The sequence below is a fragment of the Salvelinus fontinalis genome, chromosome 1 (assembly GCF_029448725.1).
Source record: "Salvelinus fontinalis isolate EN_2023a chromosome 1, ASM2944872v1, whole genome shotgun sequence".
Lineage (NCBI taxonomy): Eukaryota > Metazoa > Chordata > Actinopteri > Salmoniformes > Salmonidae > Salvelinus > Salvelinus fontinalis.
Window position 1 is genome coordinate 24,142,157 of NC_074665.1, and position 19,056 is coordinate 24,161,212.

Sequence of the window (19,056 nt, forward strand, 5' to 3'; positions counted from 1 at the left end):
ACCCAGCCCTCACTCATTATTACACACATACAGTATTATACCATCTCTTTCCAACTTCAACCCTGCAGTAGGAGCATTGGTGCACATCTTCTCTATATTCATCAGGGTTGGGGTCAATTCCATTTCAATTCAGTCAGTTCTGAAGATACATTGATTTTCTTTATTTTTTAATGAAGTGAAGACGTTTCAATTCATGAATGGAATTTCTATTAACTCCCTGAATTGCTGTAGTTTAAATGGAACTGAACCCAACCCTGATATTCATAGCTACTGTATGCTATTAGTTTCCTTTTGACATATCCATCATTATAGGAACCAAGGGCGTATATCAAGTAAGTTAAAGTCAACAGGGGCTGCACCGAGGCTCTAGTGTATTTGAGGTAATGTTATGCCTTAGTAATAACCTGATTAACCTGCTGACTGTGTAACCTTGGTGCTGTGTGTGTGTGTGTTGGGGTTGACAGAGACCTGGGTGGAGAAGCCGTGCTATGGGAAACCCTTAGAGGAGCACCTAGCCCTCAGCGGGCGGGATATTGCCTTTCCTATCGAAGCCTGTGTCACCATGCTGCTGGAGTGTGGCATGCAGGAAGAGGTCGGTGTGTATTTCACCCTATCGCTATGTTTTCCGGTTACCAAGTGACAACGTACTGATTAGCCTAACCTCCTGTGTTCCTGTCCCATTCCAGGGCCTGTTCAGAGTAGCGCCGTCTGCGTCCAAACTGAAGAAGCTCAAGGCGTCTCTAGACTGCGGGGTGATGGACGTACAGGAGTATTCTGTAGACCCTCACGCCATCGCAGGTGAATTGGCAAACCCCCCCCCCCCCCCCCCAACCCCCCTCTCCCTGTCACTCTGCATCTGTTACCATGACAACTGATATGGTCACGGAAACCTTCCCCTAGTCTGTTTGGGTTATCAAGGGCTCCCTGTCAACCTACGAACAACTTAGGTCTTATGCACAGCCTTGTTGTGATCCTGGCTGTGCCAGAATCTGAATATACGACCATGTGAATAGAAACCTGAGTGAGCCTTGGAAAATAATTATCTCTGAATCCTCTTCCATGTTTATTTCTAACGATTCCATGTTAAACAGGCTGATACACAGAGCCTGCACCAAAAGGAAAGCTAATTTGCGACCCTCTCCTGAGGTTAGGGTAGTGTCAAGGTGGATTCACGTCACCCAGTCCAAACACATCAGAATCAAGTCAACACAGCTAATAAAAGATGCTCCCTGCAGGGATTCAAACTGCTCTGCATTGAATGTGATTATCTAGTAGTGCAAATAGACACACACACAGGTGTGCCTGCACACACACATACACGCAGAAGAGTGGCACAGCTGTCGTGGTTTCCTCCACACCGTCAAAATGCGAGGGATACTAGGACGTCCTCATCCCGTACAACACATGAGAAATAGTTACAGTAGAGATACACACTCTCTCCTTCCCCCTATTTCTCCTTCTTTCTGTGTCTGGCAGTGTTTTCTGATGCATTTCATCTTTTGGCACCGCTGTCTTTAGGCCTAAACAGTAGCTGTATAATCCTTCTTACTTTCTCATTTTATCTCTCCCTCTCATTTTCAGCACACACTCTCCCAGTCCTCTCGCTTTATCCCTCTTTCTCTCACTCACCCTCCTCTTGTCTTATCCCGACAGGTGCTTTGAAATCCTACCTACGGGAACTCCCTGAGCCACTGATGACCTTTGAACTTTACGACGAATGGATTCAAGCTTCCAAGTCAGTATCTGCTTATAATGATGCCGGAATTAGTTGATGTTTATTCATTGTGTTGGATTCGTACGCCATGCTGGTCATTTTTTTATTCACTTTAAAAGGATGAGATCATTGGAAAGGGAGTTTCTCTTTTACACTGAGTTGTTATTTTGTGGTTCGTCTGGCAGCATTCAAGACCAAGACAAGAGACTCCAAGCCCTCCTCACAGCCTGCGAGAAACTACCCCTGGCCAACGGCAACAACTTCAAGTGAGTCGCCATCTCTGTTTCGCTCTTTCGCTCTCCTCTGTCCCGCTTCCATTTCACTCTGGTCTTTCCTGGACTTGCCTGACCATTCAATTATTTCAGTTTCCATCACCTTTCACCGTTTTCATCCCTCACTGCTCTTTTCACATCAGCAGAGGCATTTAACCGAGGAATCATAGCTTTCAAGCAGCCAGTACTGGGTGTTTTTTTGTAATTTTTTTTATATCAAAAGGAGAAGTGGGAGTGGGGGAGTGTAAGAAAGGTGAAATAGAATCAAAAGGCTGACAGACTGCAGTGCATGTCAGCGTCTTCATTGAATCTCACAAATAGGCTTATCTTTAGGTTGTCTTCTTTTGCGAAACACCTGTCAAAGCTGTCCTTATCATAGCCCAATTGAAAAGAGCTGCCTGGGGTTCTGTCTGAGCAATCTGTTCATTTCAGGATGAGCACGAAAACCTCAATCTCTGTGATTCAGAGATTTGTCAGCCAATGCGGTATACAGTACATAAATGACTATGTATAGTTAGTTGAAAATATAAATGTATAGTTAGTTCACTGTTTATTTGTTTTCTTTCAGGTATTTAATCAAATTCCTCGCCAAGTTGGATGACTACCAGGACGAAAATAAAATGACCCCTGGGAATATTGCAATTGTCTTGGGCCCCAACCTGCTGTGGACAACGCAGGAAGGGTAGGACTTAACCTCTCTCTACCACACCATACCTTTTTAAAAGCAATGCCTGGTCATTGGTTGCGACTTAAAGAGAAAAATACTCCTTAGTCATTTCCATATATCTTTAACCTTTATATCTCTTGACTTTTATCGTCATGTTAATGGTCAGTTCTCGAACATCATGAAAATGCAGAAAACTGTCCAAATTAAATAATACTCATATCTCAAGGTTCAAGTGAATCATTTCCAGTACAGTTATATCCCTCTCCATCAAACTAAACTATCTCCTTCATATCTCTTCCTCTCTCTCCCAACCAGGAACATTACCGAGATGATGACCACTGTGTCCCTGCAGATCGTAGGCATCATTGAGCCCATCATCCAGCACGCTGACTGGTTCTTCCCTGGAGGTGAGGGAAACACAGTGTCTGTTCAGCCTCCATCAGGCACAACCGCCTCCATCATCCATTAGGGGTTAATACCATTGCTTTATTATCCTTGTATCGCCCTCTGCAAGGGAGCAAGTGGAGTCGAGCGTCAGCTCTCACAGACACAGTATGACAGCCAGTCACCGACCTTAGGAGACATTATTCACAATTTTAAGAGTCAGTTCTTACAACAGGATACCTGTGAATTGTCACAGAAGTAATCGCCTGACCTATCTCCTTCCTCTCTCTCAGAGATTGAGTTTAATGTCACAGGAAACTATGGCAGCCCAGTCCACACCAATCACAACGCCAACTACAGCTCCATGCCGTCTCCAGATATGGACCATTCAGATCGCAAGCACAATGATCAGAGCCGACGTCCACTCAGTGTGGCCACCGATAATATGATGCTGGAGTTCTATAAGAAGGATGGGTAAGAAGATCCAACTCTTGTTGCCCCATATCTTACCCTATCTTACCATATCTTACCCTCCACATCGCTCCCAAATCCTCTCTCTCTCTGAAGTCAACTACCTAACTGCTTGTCTTCCCTCCTTGTCCTCGCTGAAAACTATTTTCTGGAACATGAACCATACCACTGAGCACACACTGGTTGAATCAACTTGTGTGTCCACTTAATTTCAATTAAATTACGTTGAACCAACGTGGAATAGACATTGAATTGACATCTGTGCCCAGTGGGATTGGACATCAAATATTATTATTGATATTATTGGTTATTACAGCACAGTTCAGAATAAAGGATTTGCGTGAGCAATGGGTAATGGTTGACTAGCAACGTATTTTTGTGTTTTGTGAAGATGTATGGCATAGCAGATCTGGATTTAAATACTATTTAAGGTATTTCAATAATTTTCACGTACATTTCAAATAAGTATTTTGATAAGTAGTTGAATATTTGAAAAAGTATTTGGAAGTTCACTTAGAAAGTATTGCTATGTATTTGAGAATACTCAAATACACAGAAAAGTTTTTTTTCAAATACAGATATTTAAGTACTCCCATGCATTTGAACCCAGGTCTGTTTGGTCCTAGGGATATTTGACATGTATTTGGAAGCAAGTATTTGGAAATAGTTTCAAATAATATTTACGGGAATTTGTTTTAAAAATACTGTCACGCTGGTATAAATGATTTGGGAGACAGGCGCAGGAATGCGTAACAGTTTTTTTTATTAAGCCCCAAATTATGGCGTTGTCACGATCGCGTTGACATGAACGAGAGGACCAAGGCGCAACATGATTTGAATACATCTTCTTTTAATAACAACGACGAAGATGAACACGACACACTTATACAACACTAACGAAAACAACAAACGATCGTGAAAAAACTTCAAACGTAAGTGCACACACAAACTCACTTACGTCGACATATACACAAACAATGACCCACAAACAGCTAAAGCCTATGGCAGCCTTAAATATGGCTCCCAATTAGAGACAACCGAAATCAGCTGTCTCTAATTGAGAACCCATTCCGGCCACCATAGACTTTCCTAGAACTACACCCAACATAGACACAGCTAGACACATACACTCAACACAAAACCATAAACTACAACAAACACCCCCTCTACCATATAATACCCCAAAATACACACATACCCCATGTCACACCCTGACCTAACTAAAATAATAAATAAAACAAATAATACTAAGGCCAGGGCGTGACATAACCCCCCCCTTAAGGTGCGAACTCCGGACGCACCAGCACATAGTCTAGGGGAGGGTCTGGGTGGGCTTCCTTCCACGGCGGCGGCTCCGGCACTGGTCGTGGTCCCCACCCCACCATAGTCATAAGGGGCAGCACCGGGATAAGGGGCAGCACCGGGATAAGGGGCAGCACCGGGATAAGGGGCAGCACCAGCATAAGGGGCAGCACCAGGATAAGGGGCAACACCAGGATAATGGGCAGATCCTGGCTGGATGACGGCTCCGGCGGATATTGGTTGGACGGCTCATGGTTGGCTGACGGATCCGGACGCTCATGGCTGGCAGACGGATCCGGACGCTCATGGCTGGCTGACAGATTTGGACGCTCATGGCTGGCTGACAGATTTGGACGCTCATGGCTGGCTGACAGATTTGGACGCTCATGGCTGGCTGACGGCTCTGGCAGATCCTGTCTGGTTGGCGGCTCTGGCAGATCCTGTCTGGTTGGCGGCTCTGGCAGATCCTGTCTGGTTGGCGGCTCTGGCAGATCCTGTCTGGTTGGCGGCTCTGGCAGATCCTGTCTGGTTGGCGGCTCTGGCAGATCCTGTCTGGTTGGCGGCTCTGGCAGATCCTGTCTGGTTGGCGGCTCTGGCAGATCCTGTCTGGTTGGCGGCTCTGGCGGATCCTGTCTGGTTGGCGGCTCTAGCGGCTCCTGTCTGGTTGGCGGCTCTAGCGGCTCCTGACTGACGAATGGCTCTAGCGGCTCCTGACTGACTAATGGCTCTGACGGCTCGGGACAGACGGGCGGCTCTAATGGCTCTGGACAGACGGATGGCTCAGACGGCGCTGGGCAGACGGATGGCTCAGACGGCGCTGGGGAGACGGATGGCTCAGACGGCGCTGGGGAGACGGATGGCTCAGACGGCGCTGGGGAGACGGATGGCTCAGACGGCGCTGGGGAGACGGATGGCTCAGACGGCGCTGGGGAGACGGATGGCTCAGACGGCGCTGGGCAGACGGATGGCTCAGACGGCGCTGGGCAGACGGATGGCTCAGACGGCGCTGGGCAGACGGATGGCTCAGACGGCGCTGGGCAGACGGATGGCTCAGACGGCGCTGGGGAGACGGATGGCTCAGACGGCGCTGGGGAGACGGATGGCTCAGACGGCGCTGGGGAGACGGATGGCTCAGACGGCGCTGGGGAGACGGATGGCTCAGACGGCGCTGGGGAGACGGATGGCTCTGGCCGGATGAGGCGCACTGTAGGCCTGGTGCGTGGTGCCGGAACTGGAGGCACCGGGCTAAAGGAACGCACTTTCAGGCTAGTGCGGGGAGAAGGAACAAGGCATACTGGACCCTGGGGACGCACATTAGGCCTAGTGCGTGGGGCCGGAACTGGTGGTACCGGACTGGGGACACGCATCTCAGGGCTAGTGCGGGGAGCAGCAACAGGATGCACAGGACTCTGGAGACGCACAGGAGGCTTAGTGCGTGGTGCCAGAATTGGTGGTACCGTGCTGGAGACACGCACCATAGGACGAGTGCGTGGAGGAGGAACAGGGCTCTGGAGACACACTGGAAGCCTGTTACGTGGTGTAGGCACTGGTGGAACTGAACTGGGGCGGGAAGGTGGCGCCGGAAATACCGGACCGTGCAGGCGTACTGGTTCCCTTGAACACCGAGCCTGCCCAACCTTACCTGGTTGAATGCTCCCCGTCGCCCGACCAGTGCGGAAAGGTGGAATAACCCGCACCGGGCTATGTAGGCGAACCGGGGACACCATGCGTAAGGCTGGTGCCATGTATACCGGCCCGAGGAGACGCACTGGAGACCAGACGCGTTGAGCCGGTATCATGGCACCTGGCTCAATGCCCAATCTAGCCCTACCAGTGCGGGAAGGTGGAATAACCCGCACTGGGCTATGAACACGTACAGGAGACACCGTGCGCTCTACTGCGTAACACGGTGTCCGCCCGTACTCCAGCTCTCCACGGTTAGCCTGGGAAGTGGGCGCAGGTCTCCTACCTGCCCTCGGCCCACTACCTCTTAGCCTCCCCCCAGGAAATTTTTTGGGCTGACTCACAGGCTTCCTACCGCGTCGTCGTGCTGCCTCCATTCGCCGGTATCCCTCCTCACACTGCGCCAGAGAATCCCAGGCTGGCTCCGGCACTCGCCCTGGGTCGATCGCCCACCTGTCGATCTCCTCCCACGTAGTGTAGTCCAGATTACGCTCCCATTTCCATTCCTCTTTGTGCTGCTCCTGTTGCCGCTGGTCATGTTGCTTGATCCGGTATTGGTGGGTCATTCTGTCACGATCGCGTTGACATGAACGAGAGGACCAAGGCGCAACATGATTTGAATACATCTTCTTTTAATAACAACGACGAAGATGAACACGACACACTTATACAACACTAACGAAAACAACAAACGATCGTGAAAAAACTTCAAACGTAAGTGCACACACAAACTCACTTACGTCGACATATACACAAACAATGACCCACAAACAGCTAAAGCCTATGGCAGCCTTAAATATGGCTCCCAATTAGAGACAACCGAAATCAGCTGTCTCTAATTGAGAACCCATTCCGGCCACCATAGACTTTCCTAGAACTACACCCAACATAGACACAGCTAGACACATACACTCAACACAAAACCATAAACTACAACAAACACCCCCTCTACCATATAATACCCCAAAATACACACATACCCCATGTCACACCCTGACCTAACTAAAATAATAAATAAAACAAATAATACTAAGGCCAGGGCGTGACAGGCGTGCCGTGTAAAGGCACGGGGACGAAGACCAAACAAACACGTGACAAAAACACAGGAAATAAATACACATGCACACAATGATTAACGCACGGGACGAGACCCGTAATCATCTGCGCAATCCACAAGGACACGAAAGCCCAAATCACACAGCACAGGTACTCACACGCACCAACGGACATTGTAAAAATAATCAACAGGACACTGGTAAACCAAGGACACCCTTATACAATTACTAATCACTGGGAATAGGGGCCAGGTGTGCGTAATGAAAGTTCCGGAGGGATCCATGACAAATACTCTTAAATACTTCAAACAGAAGTAGTTGATTCTGCCAAATTATTTGAAAATACTCAAATACACAGAAAATAAGTATTTCAAATACACATACTTAAATAAGCATGTATTTGAACCCAGATCTGTGCCATAGAAATGGCATAATGTCATCTTTCTATGTGAATAGTTTTTCTTCATAAGATCATACAAGGCTGTATAGTCTTTTTAAGTGAGCTAAGTAAAAAGTTTTGTCTGGGTATGAGAATGGCGGAGAGAATATCACAGAATTCTTCTTCATCTCAGGTGAGAGAGAGAGAGATAACTAGTGAGATAGAGAGAGAGAGATGTGCACTGTAAGAGATAGGCAGTCAGAGAGCAGGGAGCTCAGAGAAAGAGGTTGGTCCTTGGTGATGAGTGGTGCTGTAAGCAGTTCTTGTGCTCTGTGGAGGATTAGTTTCAAGTCAATCATGTTCTCACTCTCTCTTTTCAAATGACCTCTCTGTCTTATCGGTCCCTGTCAGCAGAGCAGACCGTCTGAGCCCCTCAGCTCTGGGACCACACAATAATCCCAGCTAATTAAACATGTCCAGGACTGCATAGGGACCAATCAATAGAGCTCTGCTCTCATTAGAAACACCCACCCCTTCAGATAGAGCAGGATCAGGTCAAGGAGCATTCTGCTCCTTAGTACAAGCTGACACCAATGAGGAAGTAGCATTCCCAGCTTTGATTCCTTTTCTTTTGTGTCCATATTCAAGTCCATGAAGGCAGGTTGATACCTCTGTTATGGTCTTCATTCATTCGGGGCCTTTCTCCAAAGCACTATGGGTGATGTGTCATGCCATGTCCTTGACCGTGTCTTTGTGTGTGCGATTGTCATTGATTGAAGAAATATCTGAATACTACGTATCCTTTAGCTATCCATAGTTGTACTTGCTCTTTTTATAGTAAACGAGTACATTAACCACTGCTGCAAGTTACTTCCTATATTTTGGTGTTATTTTGGGGTATTTTTACGTCCATGGGGAAATGTTGCCCTAATTAGCTCTAAACTAAGTGATAATTGGCTCACCGGTAGGACATGCTTGGAGCTCTTTTGGGAAGGACCATCTTCACCCCTCAAATCCCTCTACTCATTACTCTCAGCATGACTTCCATCCCCCACAACACTCTGCAATCCAAACCTGAAGGCTTGACCTGCTGCTTCTCCATCTTGGATCCAACCCCTGACCGACTGCCCCCGCAGTTGCTTTGCTTTAGTGTTGCTGTGAATCAGTTAATGGAGTTTCTCATGATCCTTACCCTTTATTGTGATGTTTTTGTCCTACCAAGCAGCGTTAGGAAAATTCAAAGGTACTGTACTTACTCTTCCTCCTGCCTGTATCTCCTCTCTGTTCACTCTTGTCTGAACTGCCTGTGGAGAGAATGCCTCTCTCTGTCATCATTTGTCTGTCAGTATTCCAGTCGCAATTATTCTCTCGTCCTGACACACTTCTAATCGTATAGTGCAATGCTCCTTACAGAGTGCTGCTGACAGACAGTGCTGCCAAATAAGTTCCCGTGTGAACAATGTTCTCACACTGTGTGTGGTTTGTTTACTTCAAATGCATTTTTGTGCGATGTCTGGTGTCAGATGATTCCTCTGATTGCTTGACAAGTACAACCGACAATAACAGGTTCAAATAGTTGTTTGTCACACAGAGACCAACCATACATACACCCTCACTGTGACACATTATTACAAAGGTTTCCTTTCCCTAGTGTTTCTACTTCATATAGTACAGTAAAGACTGTACTGACAATCGTGAGGACTCCAGGATAAGGCTCCCTGAGCTGACCTCTGACCCCTGACCACTGTCTTTGATTGGCTGTGCGTCTCTGTCCCACTGCAGCATGGGGGTCAGGGTGATGGACACTTCTTGGGTGTCGCGCAGGGGCTCGTCGTCAGCGCGTAAAAGCTCCTCCACGCCCCTAGGTGTACAGCCCCCCCTCCCGCCCTCAGACGCTCTCATACCTGAGCAGGGGGAGGTCTCTGCGTCCCCCTCCCCAACCCCTCCTCCCGCTAGCAGTGACCGTGCCAGGTAAGGCTGTCCATTTCCCACACTCCTCGCGTCCTGAAACTGACCCCGACACGGCGTTGTTGTATTCTTTCAGTCTGTTGACGTCTTCTAATTCTCTTTCCCACGTATCATCTTCATCTTTCTGTGAACCGAAGCCCCTCACACCTGTTGCATGTGTTCTCAAACTTGATTTGACCTCGTGACCTCGTGTGTTGTTTTGGTTGTTGTTGTTGTCCTTTAGTCTGATCTTCAGAGTTTCTAGAACCCTTGAAGTTCTTTTTGTGCTTGGTTTTGTTTCATATCCAGGTTGTACCAGAGAGTCATTTTTTTATCCATTACCCATAAAATTGTGAAAATGTGTACCTCATCTCAAAAGTAGCTTGCCAATGCAGCATGTACATGTTTTTCATTTCCATCCATCAGAACAGGTTTCATTAACACTGCTCATGTAAGATTGCAAATAGAGTTTTTCTTGTATTTGTCAAACAGTTTACTAGTTTCAAAACTTGAATGCTGGCCTGAATGAAGGTTTTTCATTTGCTCTTTTATTTTACATTTTTTATTTGCGTTCTCCTTAGACCTCTCCCCTCCCCCTCTTAATGCGACTCTGTTCAACTTTGGTTGACTAATCCCTTCCCAGATACAAAAACCAGCACTTGTTCTCCTTCACCCTACATGAACTGCGGTGGTTATTGAGTGCTCACAAATATGACAGAATGGCCCACTCGACTTGTTCACATATTTTTTTTCATACAACACTTTTCATTCCACTACAAAAACGTGACAATATTGGCCTCTCCCTGACTTAGAACAATTCAATTCCCTGTGAAATCATAAAAATTTGTATCATTGCAGCTCAGATGACGCATCGGACTCCTGTTATGCCTACCCTTCCCCGGAAGAGGAGAGGCCCCCTCCCCCTTACCCCTCTTCCTCCTCTTGCTACCCGCCTCTTCACCATTTCTACCCCCGAGCACCGCAGTGTGCGCGCCCTGTCGCCCCCGGTCCAGAGTCCGTTTCCCCTGGGCCGTCGCCCCCACCTCCCCCCCGCTGGTCTTGCTACAGCCCTCCCCCACTGCCCCCCTCTTCGTGTCCCTCTCCCTCCCCCCAGCAGCTTGATATCAACTCTAACCCCAAGCCCTGCTCCCTGCACCTCCCCAAACAAAGCTCCCTGCACCTCCCCAAACAGAGCTCCCTGGCCGAAGCTCCGCATGCGCCCTCACTGTTAGAAACTAACGTCTCCCCTCTCTACATCAAAACCCCCCTCGTGCTAACCCGACACGACTCGTCCCTCGGTCCCCACCCCCCTAACCTCCCTCTGTCCGCACCTCCTCCGTGGGCCGCCTGTGCCTGTAGCCGAGAGAGAGGAGCCAAGCTGACTAGGTAAATACTACGTCACATCGCCCTGCCCACTCCCAGAGATGGCTCATAATGGCAAAATGAGAGAGGGAAATTAGGAAACAAAGGGGAGAGGGAGAGAGAGGGAGCTCCCTCCAAAGTGCCAACATCCTGTTTTATACATTTTGTTCATTTTCTCGCTTTTGTGCTCAATTTCATGTTTCAAAGGGATATTTATATTTATTTTCTATTGGATCATTCTAGTACCAAACTCTCCTTATTTTATGCAATCCATAACTTTTCATGTTGCCAGGAAATTCTGGAGGATGTTGCCAAGCAACAAAGAATATTAAAAACTCTCAGAGATAGCAGAACATAGTGGACGTTAATTTGTCATTTTAAAGGGGCCCAGTTGGCCTTGGATGTTAGTTGACTAGTTATGTTTCTGAATAGTGACTAAGTGAAAAATATGGATGGGCTGGCATGATTCCTATCCGATCATTGGCTTTCATCAGAATGGGGTCTTTTACATCAACAGCTGTTAGGGATGCCTCATTTGCATAGCTCCACCCTAACTTCAAATCTCTCCAGTCCCGGTCACCCATCCTCATCTGTTGTCAGTGGGCGGGGGGATTTGGAGCTGGGAGAGCTGTCACTCACATCCTATTATAAACTGGTTAGGTTTTGACCTTCAAGCTCTCTACCCATTGGCATTCTGTGTGCATCGTGCCATAAAAGGCAAGAAAAAAATCCATTAAGCCTACTGGCTTGGGCTTGGATTTTTGGTGGGGGCTTTAGCTACACTGCCATATAGCTAGTAGTATACTTGCAGTAGTGAAAGTTGTCAGTTGTCACTCAGATTATCTGACATTGAACGACAGGGATTATCATTTCTATAGATGTCATGACATGTGCAGAAATAAGGTCAATATGTTGAACCTGATTGGCAATTGTTAGCTACATGTGGAAGATTGAGGCCATCTACCCTCAAACTGACAGGTAGTGAACACACACACACACACACACACACACACACACACACACACACACACACACACACACACACACACACACACACACACACACACACACACACACACACACACACACACACACACACACACACACACAACCTGAAGAAGATGTTATGAAGATTACATATTGTTGTTCATATCCCTTTGTCTTCCCCAGTACTCTGAAGAACAATGAGCTGTCTCCAGTGATTGGACAGAAGGGCTTCCAGGGAACGGCACCCTCTGGTGGGCTGTCACAGCACTCTTCTGAACATAGCCCTCACACCCTGAGAAGAGGTACTGATGGAAGTAGTGTGTGTGTGTGTGTGTGTGTGTGTGTGTGTGTGTGTGTGTGTGTGTGTGTGTGTGTGTGTGTGTGTGTGTGTGTGTGTGTGTGTGTGTGTGTGTGTGTGTGTGTGTGTGTGTGTGTGTGTGTGTGTGTGTGTGTGTGTGTGTGTGTGTGAGAGAGAGAGAGAGACCATGCTGTGCACAAGCAGACAGATCGTTTTGTCTTGGCTTGTCACCTCTCAATTAAAATCTGTGTTGCTGCTCTCTCCACAGCTAAGAAGCTGGCCCCCATCCCACCTAAACCCTACTCTCAGTCTGGGGGAATGTCGGACCAGTCTACAGGTCAGCCGTCTCCAGTCAGCCTGTCCCCCACCCCTCCTAGTACCCCCTCCCTGTACGGCTTCAGCTACCCCCAGGGCTACGCCACCATCGGCTCCCCGGGACAGGCCCAGACCGCCACCCCCTCTCTCTCCTCCCCTCCCTCGCTAGCCGGCACCCTCACCAAGGCTAGGCCCACTCCCAAGCCTCCTCGGCAGAGGCCCAGCCTACCCCCGCCGCAGCCCCCCAGCACCCCTGGCTCCAGCCCCCAACCTCTTGAGCACGGTGGCGGCCTTCTGGATGGATTGTCTCCTGGAGAGAGCATGTCCACAGGTAAACGCTTCAATGGAGTTTCAACACCCTAGGAGCCCGCCCATACACTCTCTTCTCTGGTATAGGTGGAATATCTCACTCTCCAGTGTGCCTGCCAGAGTATTAATATGGTTTCTGCAAATGGAATTATTTTGTGTAGTTTGTTAAACTGATAATACTTTTAATCCTTTCATCTGTGTTAAACTGTGGGGAACTCACACAAAAAAAAGGTAAGAAGGTAAAAATATTTTAATCTCTTATCTTGTTCTTCCATTTTTTCAATATTTTTTTTCGACTCCTATTATTGTGTGCCTACAGCGGTATGAGGCGAGTGGTTCAATATGGTCTAAATGTGAGAGGGCCTTTTAGGGTAAGCAGGAGTTCCAGTACTGTACTAAAGCCTCACCCTCCCATCCCTCCAAACAACCAACCGTCCGCCATTCTGGCTCACTGTGGAGCTGCATGGCTCCAGCTTTCTGTATATCAGAGGAGGCTGATGGGAGGAGCTGTAGGTGGATAGGCTCATTGTAATGGCTGGAATGGAATCAATGGAACGGAGTCCAACATGTTGTTTCCATGTGTTTGATGTGTTTGGTACCATTCCATTGATTCCATTCCAGCAATTACAATGAGCCTGTCCTCCTATAGCTCCTCCCACCAGCCTCCCCTGCTGTGTATATATACCTGTATACATGACTTCTCATATGTATATAGCTATATATCTCTGCTGTGTTCAGTCCACCACTAACCCATTTTGTTGGCCTTTGCATGGTGGCTGAGACTGGCGCGATGCATGGCTTGTGGATGTGTCTGAAAGACCGTCCACTGACTCCACTTCACACAGAAGATTGGCGTAATTTTGCTATCACAAGAAGCTTTCTTTACTGTTTTCTCCCCGAAACCATGGCACATCCCACCTCTCCTGTGCGGTGCCAGCTGCCCCTTTGCTTACACACTGCACAGTACCCCCCCCCCCCCCCCCCCCCTCACCCACTGCCACACCCACTGCTGTTCTAGAATTATTCCACTTTCTGTTTCCCAGTCACTGGTTGTTATCCATTTCAGTGTTACACAATGGATGTCATCATTCTCACATGACTGTGAGTTCAAAGACAAAGTAATGACAAGGATAAATGTTTGTGGTGACTGCACTGGATACTGTTGGGGAATTGTCTCTCCGCATGCATTTTGAGGCATTACAAACCTACCCGAACCACTATGTCTGCTAGAAAAGTTGGCGTTACATTACTAACTGACCTGCCTCTTATCTGTCAGTAATTCTCTAGATACACGGATCGTTTTTGAGGATGTGTGTGTAAAACAATAGCTTGGGCTTATGCTGACCTCCCTGCTGTGTACAACACATCATTCAGCATTGCCTTAATCATGTCTAGAATGGCCTTTTCTAAGCAACCACTAACAGTTATTTTCTATGTCTCTCTCTTATTTTCTTCTCTCTTGTCTCTTCTCGTCTCGTGTCGATCTTTGACTGCCCAGACTCTTTCTGCAACCTGGATATCCCCATCATTAACGTAGAACTGGATGGCATCTTTGATGAGCCCAAGATGGCCACCTACAGGAACTCAGTGGCGGTGGTCCGGCCAACCCCTAAGGCAGAGTCAGAGGAAGAGTCTGAGAGCACGGTACTATGACATCACAAGTTTCCACGCCCAGCCCTAACTATTCCAACCTGTCTCCAGGACCCATTCTCTGACCTTTGACCCAATGGGGACTCACTCCAGACCTCACCTCCACCCATAGAGACCAAGTACCAGGCTCAGCCCTGTAAATCAAAGTCCTTCTACAAAAAAATGTAATAGACATGAATACAGAAAATACCTATATCCACATCCAGAGGGTTTCTGGCTGAGACAATGGAGGTAGAAACTTTTGATTCAGAGAAAGGGACCGAACGCTAGGTTTTTATGTTGACTAGATTCCATTGATTCTATCTGGGGGTGCATTCATTTTTAAGGATTTATTTGAAACAATTTTTTTCATTTGTCTTATTTTTGCCTTATTTGAGTCATTTGCAATATTGCCTTTAACTTACAAGACATGAAAACAAGTTGCTTGGTGGAATGGGTTCTCCTCTTGTGAGTGCAGTAGGAAAGGAAGGGGACAGGATATCTCTGATTTCTGCCACCAAGGCTATATCATTCCTTTTGACGCCTAAACCCATTCTTGTACTCTTGAGTTCACTGGCATTCTGGCAACCCCTTGTTCCGTCCTGGCTGAACGTGTACGTGTGTTTGTGATTTGTGTGATGTGTTTGGAAACGTGCTGCATCATTGAGTGGCGAGTTCTGCCATAGTCTGTGAATATAATGGTACTGCACGACCAGTTTGAGCTTGAATTCACAATCACATTCTTCAAAGGGGGGTTTAAGATTACATTTGGCTGTTAGAGGGGAAGTTAAATCAGGATAATATATTATTGACTATTTAAAATGACGGTTTATACTGTACATTTCAGAGTATATGATATTAACAGAGATACAGGAGTTATTATATGAGTCATATAATATAAGAATTCAACCATAGATATACAGATATTCTACTGTATATAGAACTATAAATACGGTATACAGATATTATATAGTCTAGCATGTACTTGACTGTACATTATCATAGGAGAGGCTTGGAGCTCAGTGGGAGAAATCTGCATGTCTATGTTGTAGTAGAGGGAATAGAGCATAGAAACAGAATAAACAGAATACTTATAAATGGATTGCTGAATAGTGAGTATGAGTGGACTTTGCAGGGTGGGACTACAGATGTAGGATCTTAATTTGATAACCCTGTTGCAGGAGAACTTACCTTCAATGTAGGAATTTCTTTAACTTGAAGTGTATTTGAGGTATTAAAAGGCTTCTGAAGTTTGTCATTTCCACTTTGAAATTTCAGACTTGATTTTCTCTTACGAAAAATGTATCAACCCCTACAAAAACGTCCATTAGTTATAATCCACATAATAATTGACATTTCCTGTTGCTGCAGGATTTTTTTCCTGCTGTAGCAAACTGGCTCAAATTAACACCCTTTGTCTGTATACCTCCTCTCTGTGGTCTCTGTAACTCTGTTCATGAGCGCCCTGAGACTTCTCTGGCAAGAGCCTGTCACTGGGGAGCCGGCTCAGCTGTTTGAAAGCAAATATTGGAAACTCTTCTGAGAGTGAGTGTGTATATGGGTGCAGTTCTGTGCCTGTGTGTATGGGTGTTATCCGGAATATAGGTACATTTCTTCTGGTGCTAGAATATATGTTTATATTCTATCATGCAGCGAATGAGAATAGGCTCTCATTGAAAGTATACAGAGGTTTCTGTTTCAGTCCCCCACCACACAATAAAAAAAAACTATACTTTCATGATGAGGAATGTGAAGTATTTCTTATTGTGATGAAAGTATTTACTGTATACCGATGATTACGGTGCAGAGGAGTTGGATTGACATCCACAACACAAAAGACCAATGGTCCAATCTGTTTATCCGGTGCTGGGGTTCAAAGGTGAGGCGCCCGCCCATGACCTATACAAACCTATGACTTTTTCTCCTTAGAAATGTTCCATCCATAACACTGATTATTGCCTGGAAGCCACAACAAACGCTGCTCTTTCATGCTCTTATGTTCAAGTGCTATATATTTTATCCATCACAACACTATTGTAAATACTGACGCCTCTGTATATGTGTGTGTATATAAAACAGGGGGAGAGGATCAAATATATATATTAAGATAAGAAAAATATAAATATTGACTGAAAGTATTTATATATTGACATGTCTGTGTTGTTCTGGTCCTGACCACAATATTGCCAGATTCACACTTAACGAAATGCAGTAAGCTTTGCACGGTTATCAGCCGCAAGCTTTAAATAGTACCATATAACACGGACAAAGATTAAAGGTTAAATCTATTTTCTAGGATTGTTAGTGCAAAGTCATCAGCCTGGAGCTTAATAATATAGTATGTCTGAATGGAAAGTGCTGCATCACTGTGTGTCCCCTCTAGTCTACAGCCTGACCAGTAGAGCTATTGTAAGGGATGTATTTGTGATTGTCAATAGGTAAGTAAAAAGGGGACCACCATCCCTCGGGGCAAAAAACGGTTGAGTCAACCTAGTTATTCCAACCTTACAGTACAGAGTATATTCCCCAGTGTAGAAGACAAATATCCCTCCTCTGAAAGCAATATAGTTCAACGCAATGCTGAGTAGACAGTTCCAGAAGAAAAATGTTGAATTTCAAAATGAATAAAGAAAGTGCAATTACAGTATTTGTGAACAGAGAAACAGAGAAACCTCAAAGATGAAGAGGGTCCCACTCTCTTTAAAATGATTTGATGTTTTTTACAGTTTATATTGATGTTTCATTGCTTTTGTCTTTTGTATCATTACTTGCAACAAATGCCAACCATGGCATATGATTTTGAGGATTCAAAAAATTATAAAATTGACAAAATTGCATTAACATTTTTGAAGGCTGTTCTTACAATTTGTATGTGTTGAAGTGAATGTTCAGTTGTGTCAATCTGGACTTCTGTCTGTGGTGATAATGTGCTGTTCTGTTGCTGTTCTGTAAAAGGGGTTGTCTTTTTTTTATGAAGTGATGGTTTGTACATATTTATTAAACACACAACTTTATTAAAAGCAGAAATCCTGTCTACCAAGGGCAGTTGTTGGTAGGAGAGATTCCTCAGACTATTTCCACTAGCACAGTTTTTCTAAGCATGTCTGTTGAGTTACTGTAAGAGAAAAGGCCTTTTTTAAATGAATAGGTGGAATGTACTGGTGACTATTTGGACTGTTTGCCTCAGGTTGTTTTTAGGGGGAAATCTGTGTTGTGGATGTAGTTTTAACAGGGTGGACAGATGTTTGGTAGTGATGTGAATAGGCTTGGGGGTTATGACTAGACATTGTCCCATGTGTGAAAATCAGCAGCATGCTTTTTCATCATGCTTGTGAAATTTGTCTTATCTTTGGTCCTATTTACCCGTGCTTGTTATATTTATTTTTACATGTGAAAAGAAAAAGGGCCTTGCAATGCAGGTAGAATTATTCAGTTCCGCCCTATGATCAGTTGATCAGTCCACAGTTCCTGTTTTGCATTTTTGTTGAGCTCCAACTTTCCATCCAGTCAATCAACTATTCACTAAGCAGAGTCACATAAATATATGAAGTACTGTACATCTAGAAGCATGGCTTAATAATTGCCAAACTTAATACAACTCGGAGACAATATAGCATCTAACTTTTAGCTTTTTTTGCCTAATGAGTCAGGACAGAATGACAGTGAAACTGAATGGATGACTGGCAGTGTATTTCTTTTTGTCTGTAAACATTGAGTTATTCTCTGAGGATAGCCTTATATGGGCATAAATCAATCCCATTATCCATCAGATGAAAAAACCCTCCTGCTTCATATTAGGCAAAACAAAGATACACCTTTTGTTGGCCAATCAGCCAAGCCTGAATAAATGTGGGATAAAACACACCTGGTTTGCCTCTATGAACATTTGTAAGTTATGACACTGTGGTGCATGCAGCTATTGTTTGGTAAGCAAGTACCTTTTAATTAATCTTTTTGCATAGTTTATGTTCAAGTAATAAATTAACACAAGGGGGCCAAAATAAAATAGGTTGATGCTCCAGAGACATTGTTTTTAGATATAAAGGCCCTACAGTACTATGTCAAACTGCAGTGACATTGGGGACACTGAAATAAAGAGAGGGAACATACTCCCTCCCAGTCACAGAGTGGAACAACTACTGTGGACATGTCCTGTAAGATCAAAAACAATGCTCATCAGAATGTTGAAACTATTAAAAAATGATTTTTTTAAAATGTGTATTTAATCATACCTTATTGTGAGTATGGCGTGGGTGTGACAGTATATACACAGAAAAGACAT

General features: G+C 45.6%; 1 protein-coding gene across 9 annotated transcripts in view; it reads left to right on the plus strand.

Moving 5' to 3' along the window:
- Window positions 1–18,989, plus strand: part of LOC129848213 (rho GTPase-activating protein 44-like) — a 77,059-nt gene extending 58,070 nt beyond the window's left edge. Inside the window, exons 10-23 of one of the 9 annotated variants that reach the window (XM_055915679.1) lie at window positions 465–592; window positions 687–798; window positions 1,654–1,735; window positions 1,900–1,980; window positions 2,555–2,668; window positions 2,969–3,060; window positions 3,331–3,511; window positions 9,150–9,170; window positions 9,710–9,898; window positions 10,733–11,260; window positions 12,407–12,525; window positions 12,790–13,167; window positions 13,465–13,516; window positions 14,644–14,733. In XM_055915679.1, coding sequence (XP_055771654.1) covers window positions 465–592; window positions 687–798; window positions 1,654–1,735; window positions 1,900–1,980; window positions 2,555–2,668; window positions 2,969–3,060; window positions 3,331–3,511; window positions 9,150–9,170; window positions 9,710–9,898; window positions 10,733–11,260; window positions 12,407–12,525; window positions 12,790–13,167; window positions 13,465–13,472 — 2,033 coding nt within the window. In that variant the 3' untranslated portion in view covers window positions 13,473–13,516; window positions 14,644–14,733. Of the gene's footprint in view, window positions 1–464; window positions 593–686; window positions 799–1,653; window positions 1,736–1,899; window positions 1,981–2,554; window positions 2,669–2,968; window positions 3,061–3,330; window positions 3,512–9,149; window positions 9,171–9,709; window positions 9,899–10,732; window positions 11,261–12,406; window positions 12,526–12,789; window positions 13,517–14,643 lie in introns of all 9 variants that reach the window. The other 8 variants (XR_008758503.1, XM_055915655.1, XM_055915645.1 and 5 more) reach the window with 8 other exon arrangements.
- Window positions 18,990–19,056: the final 67 nt, after the last annotated feature.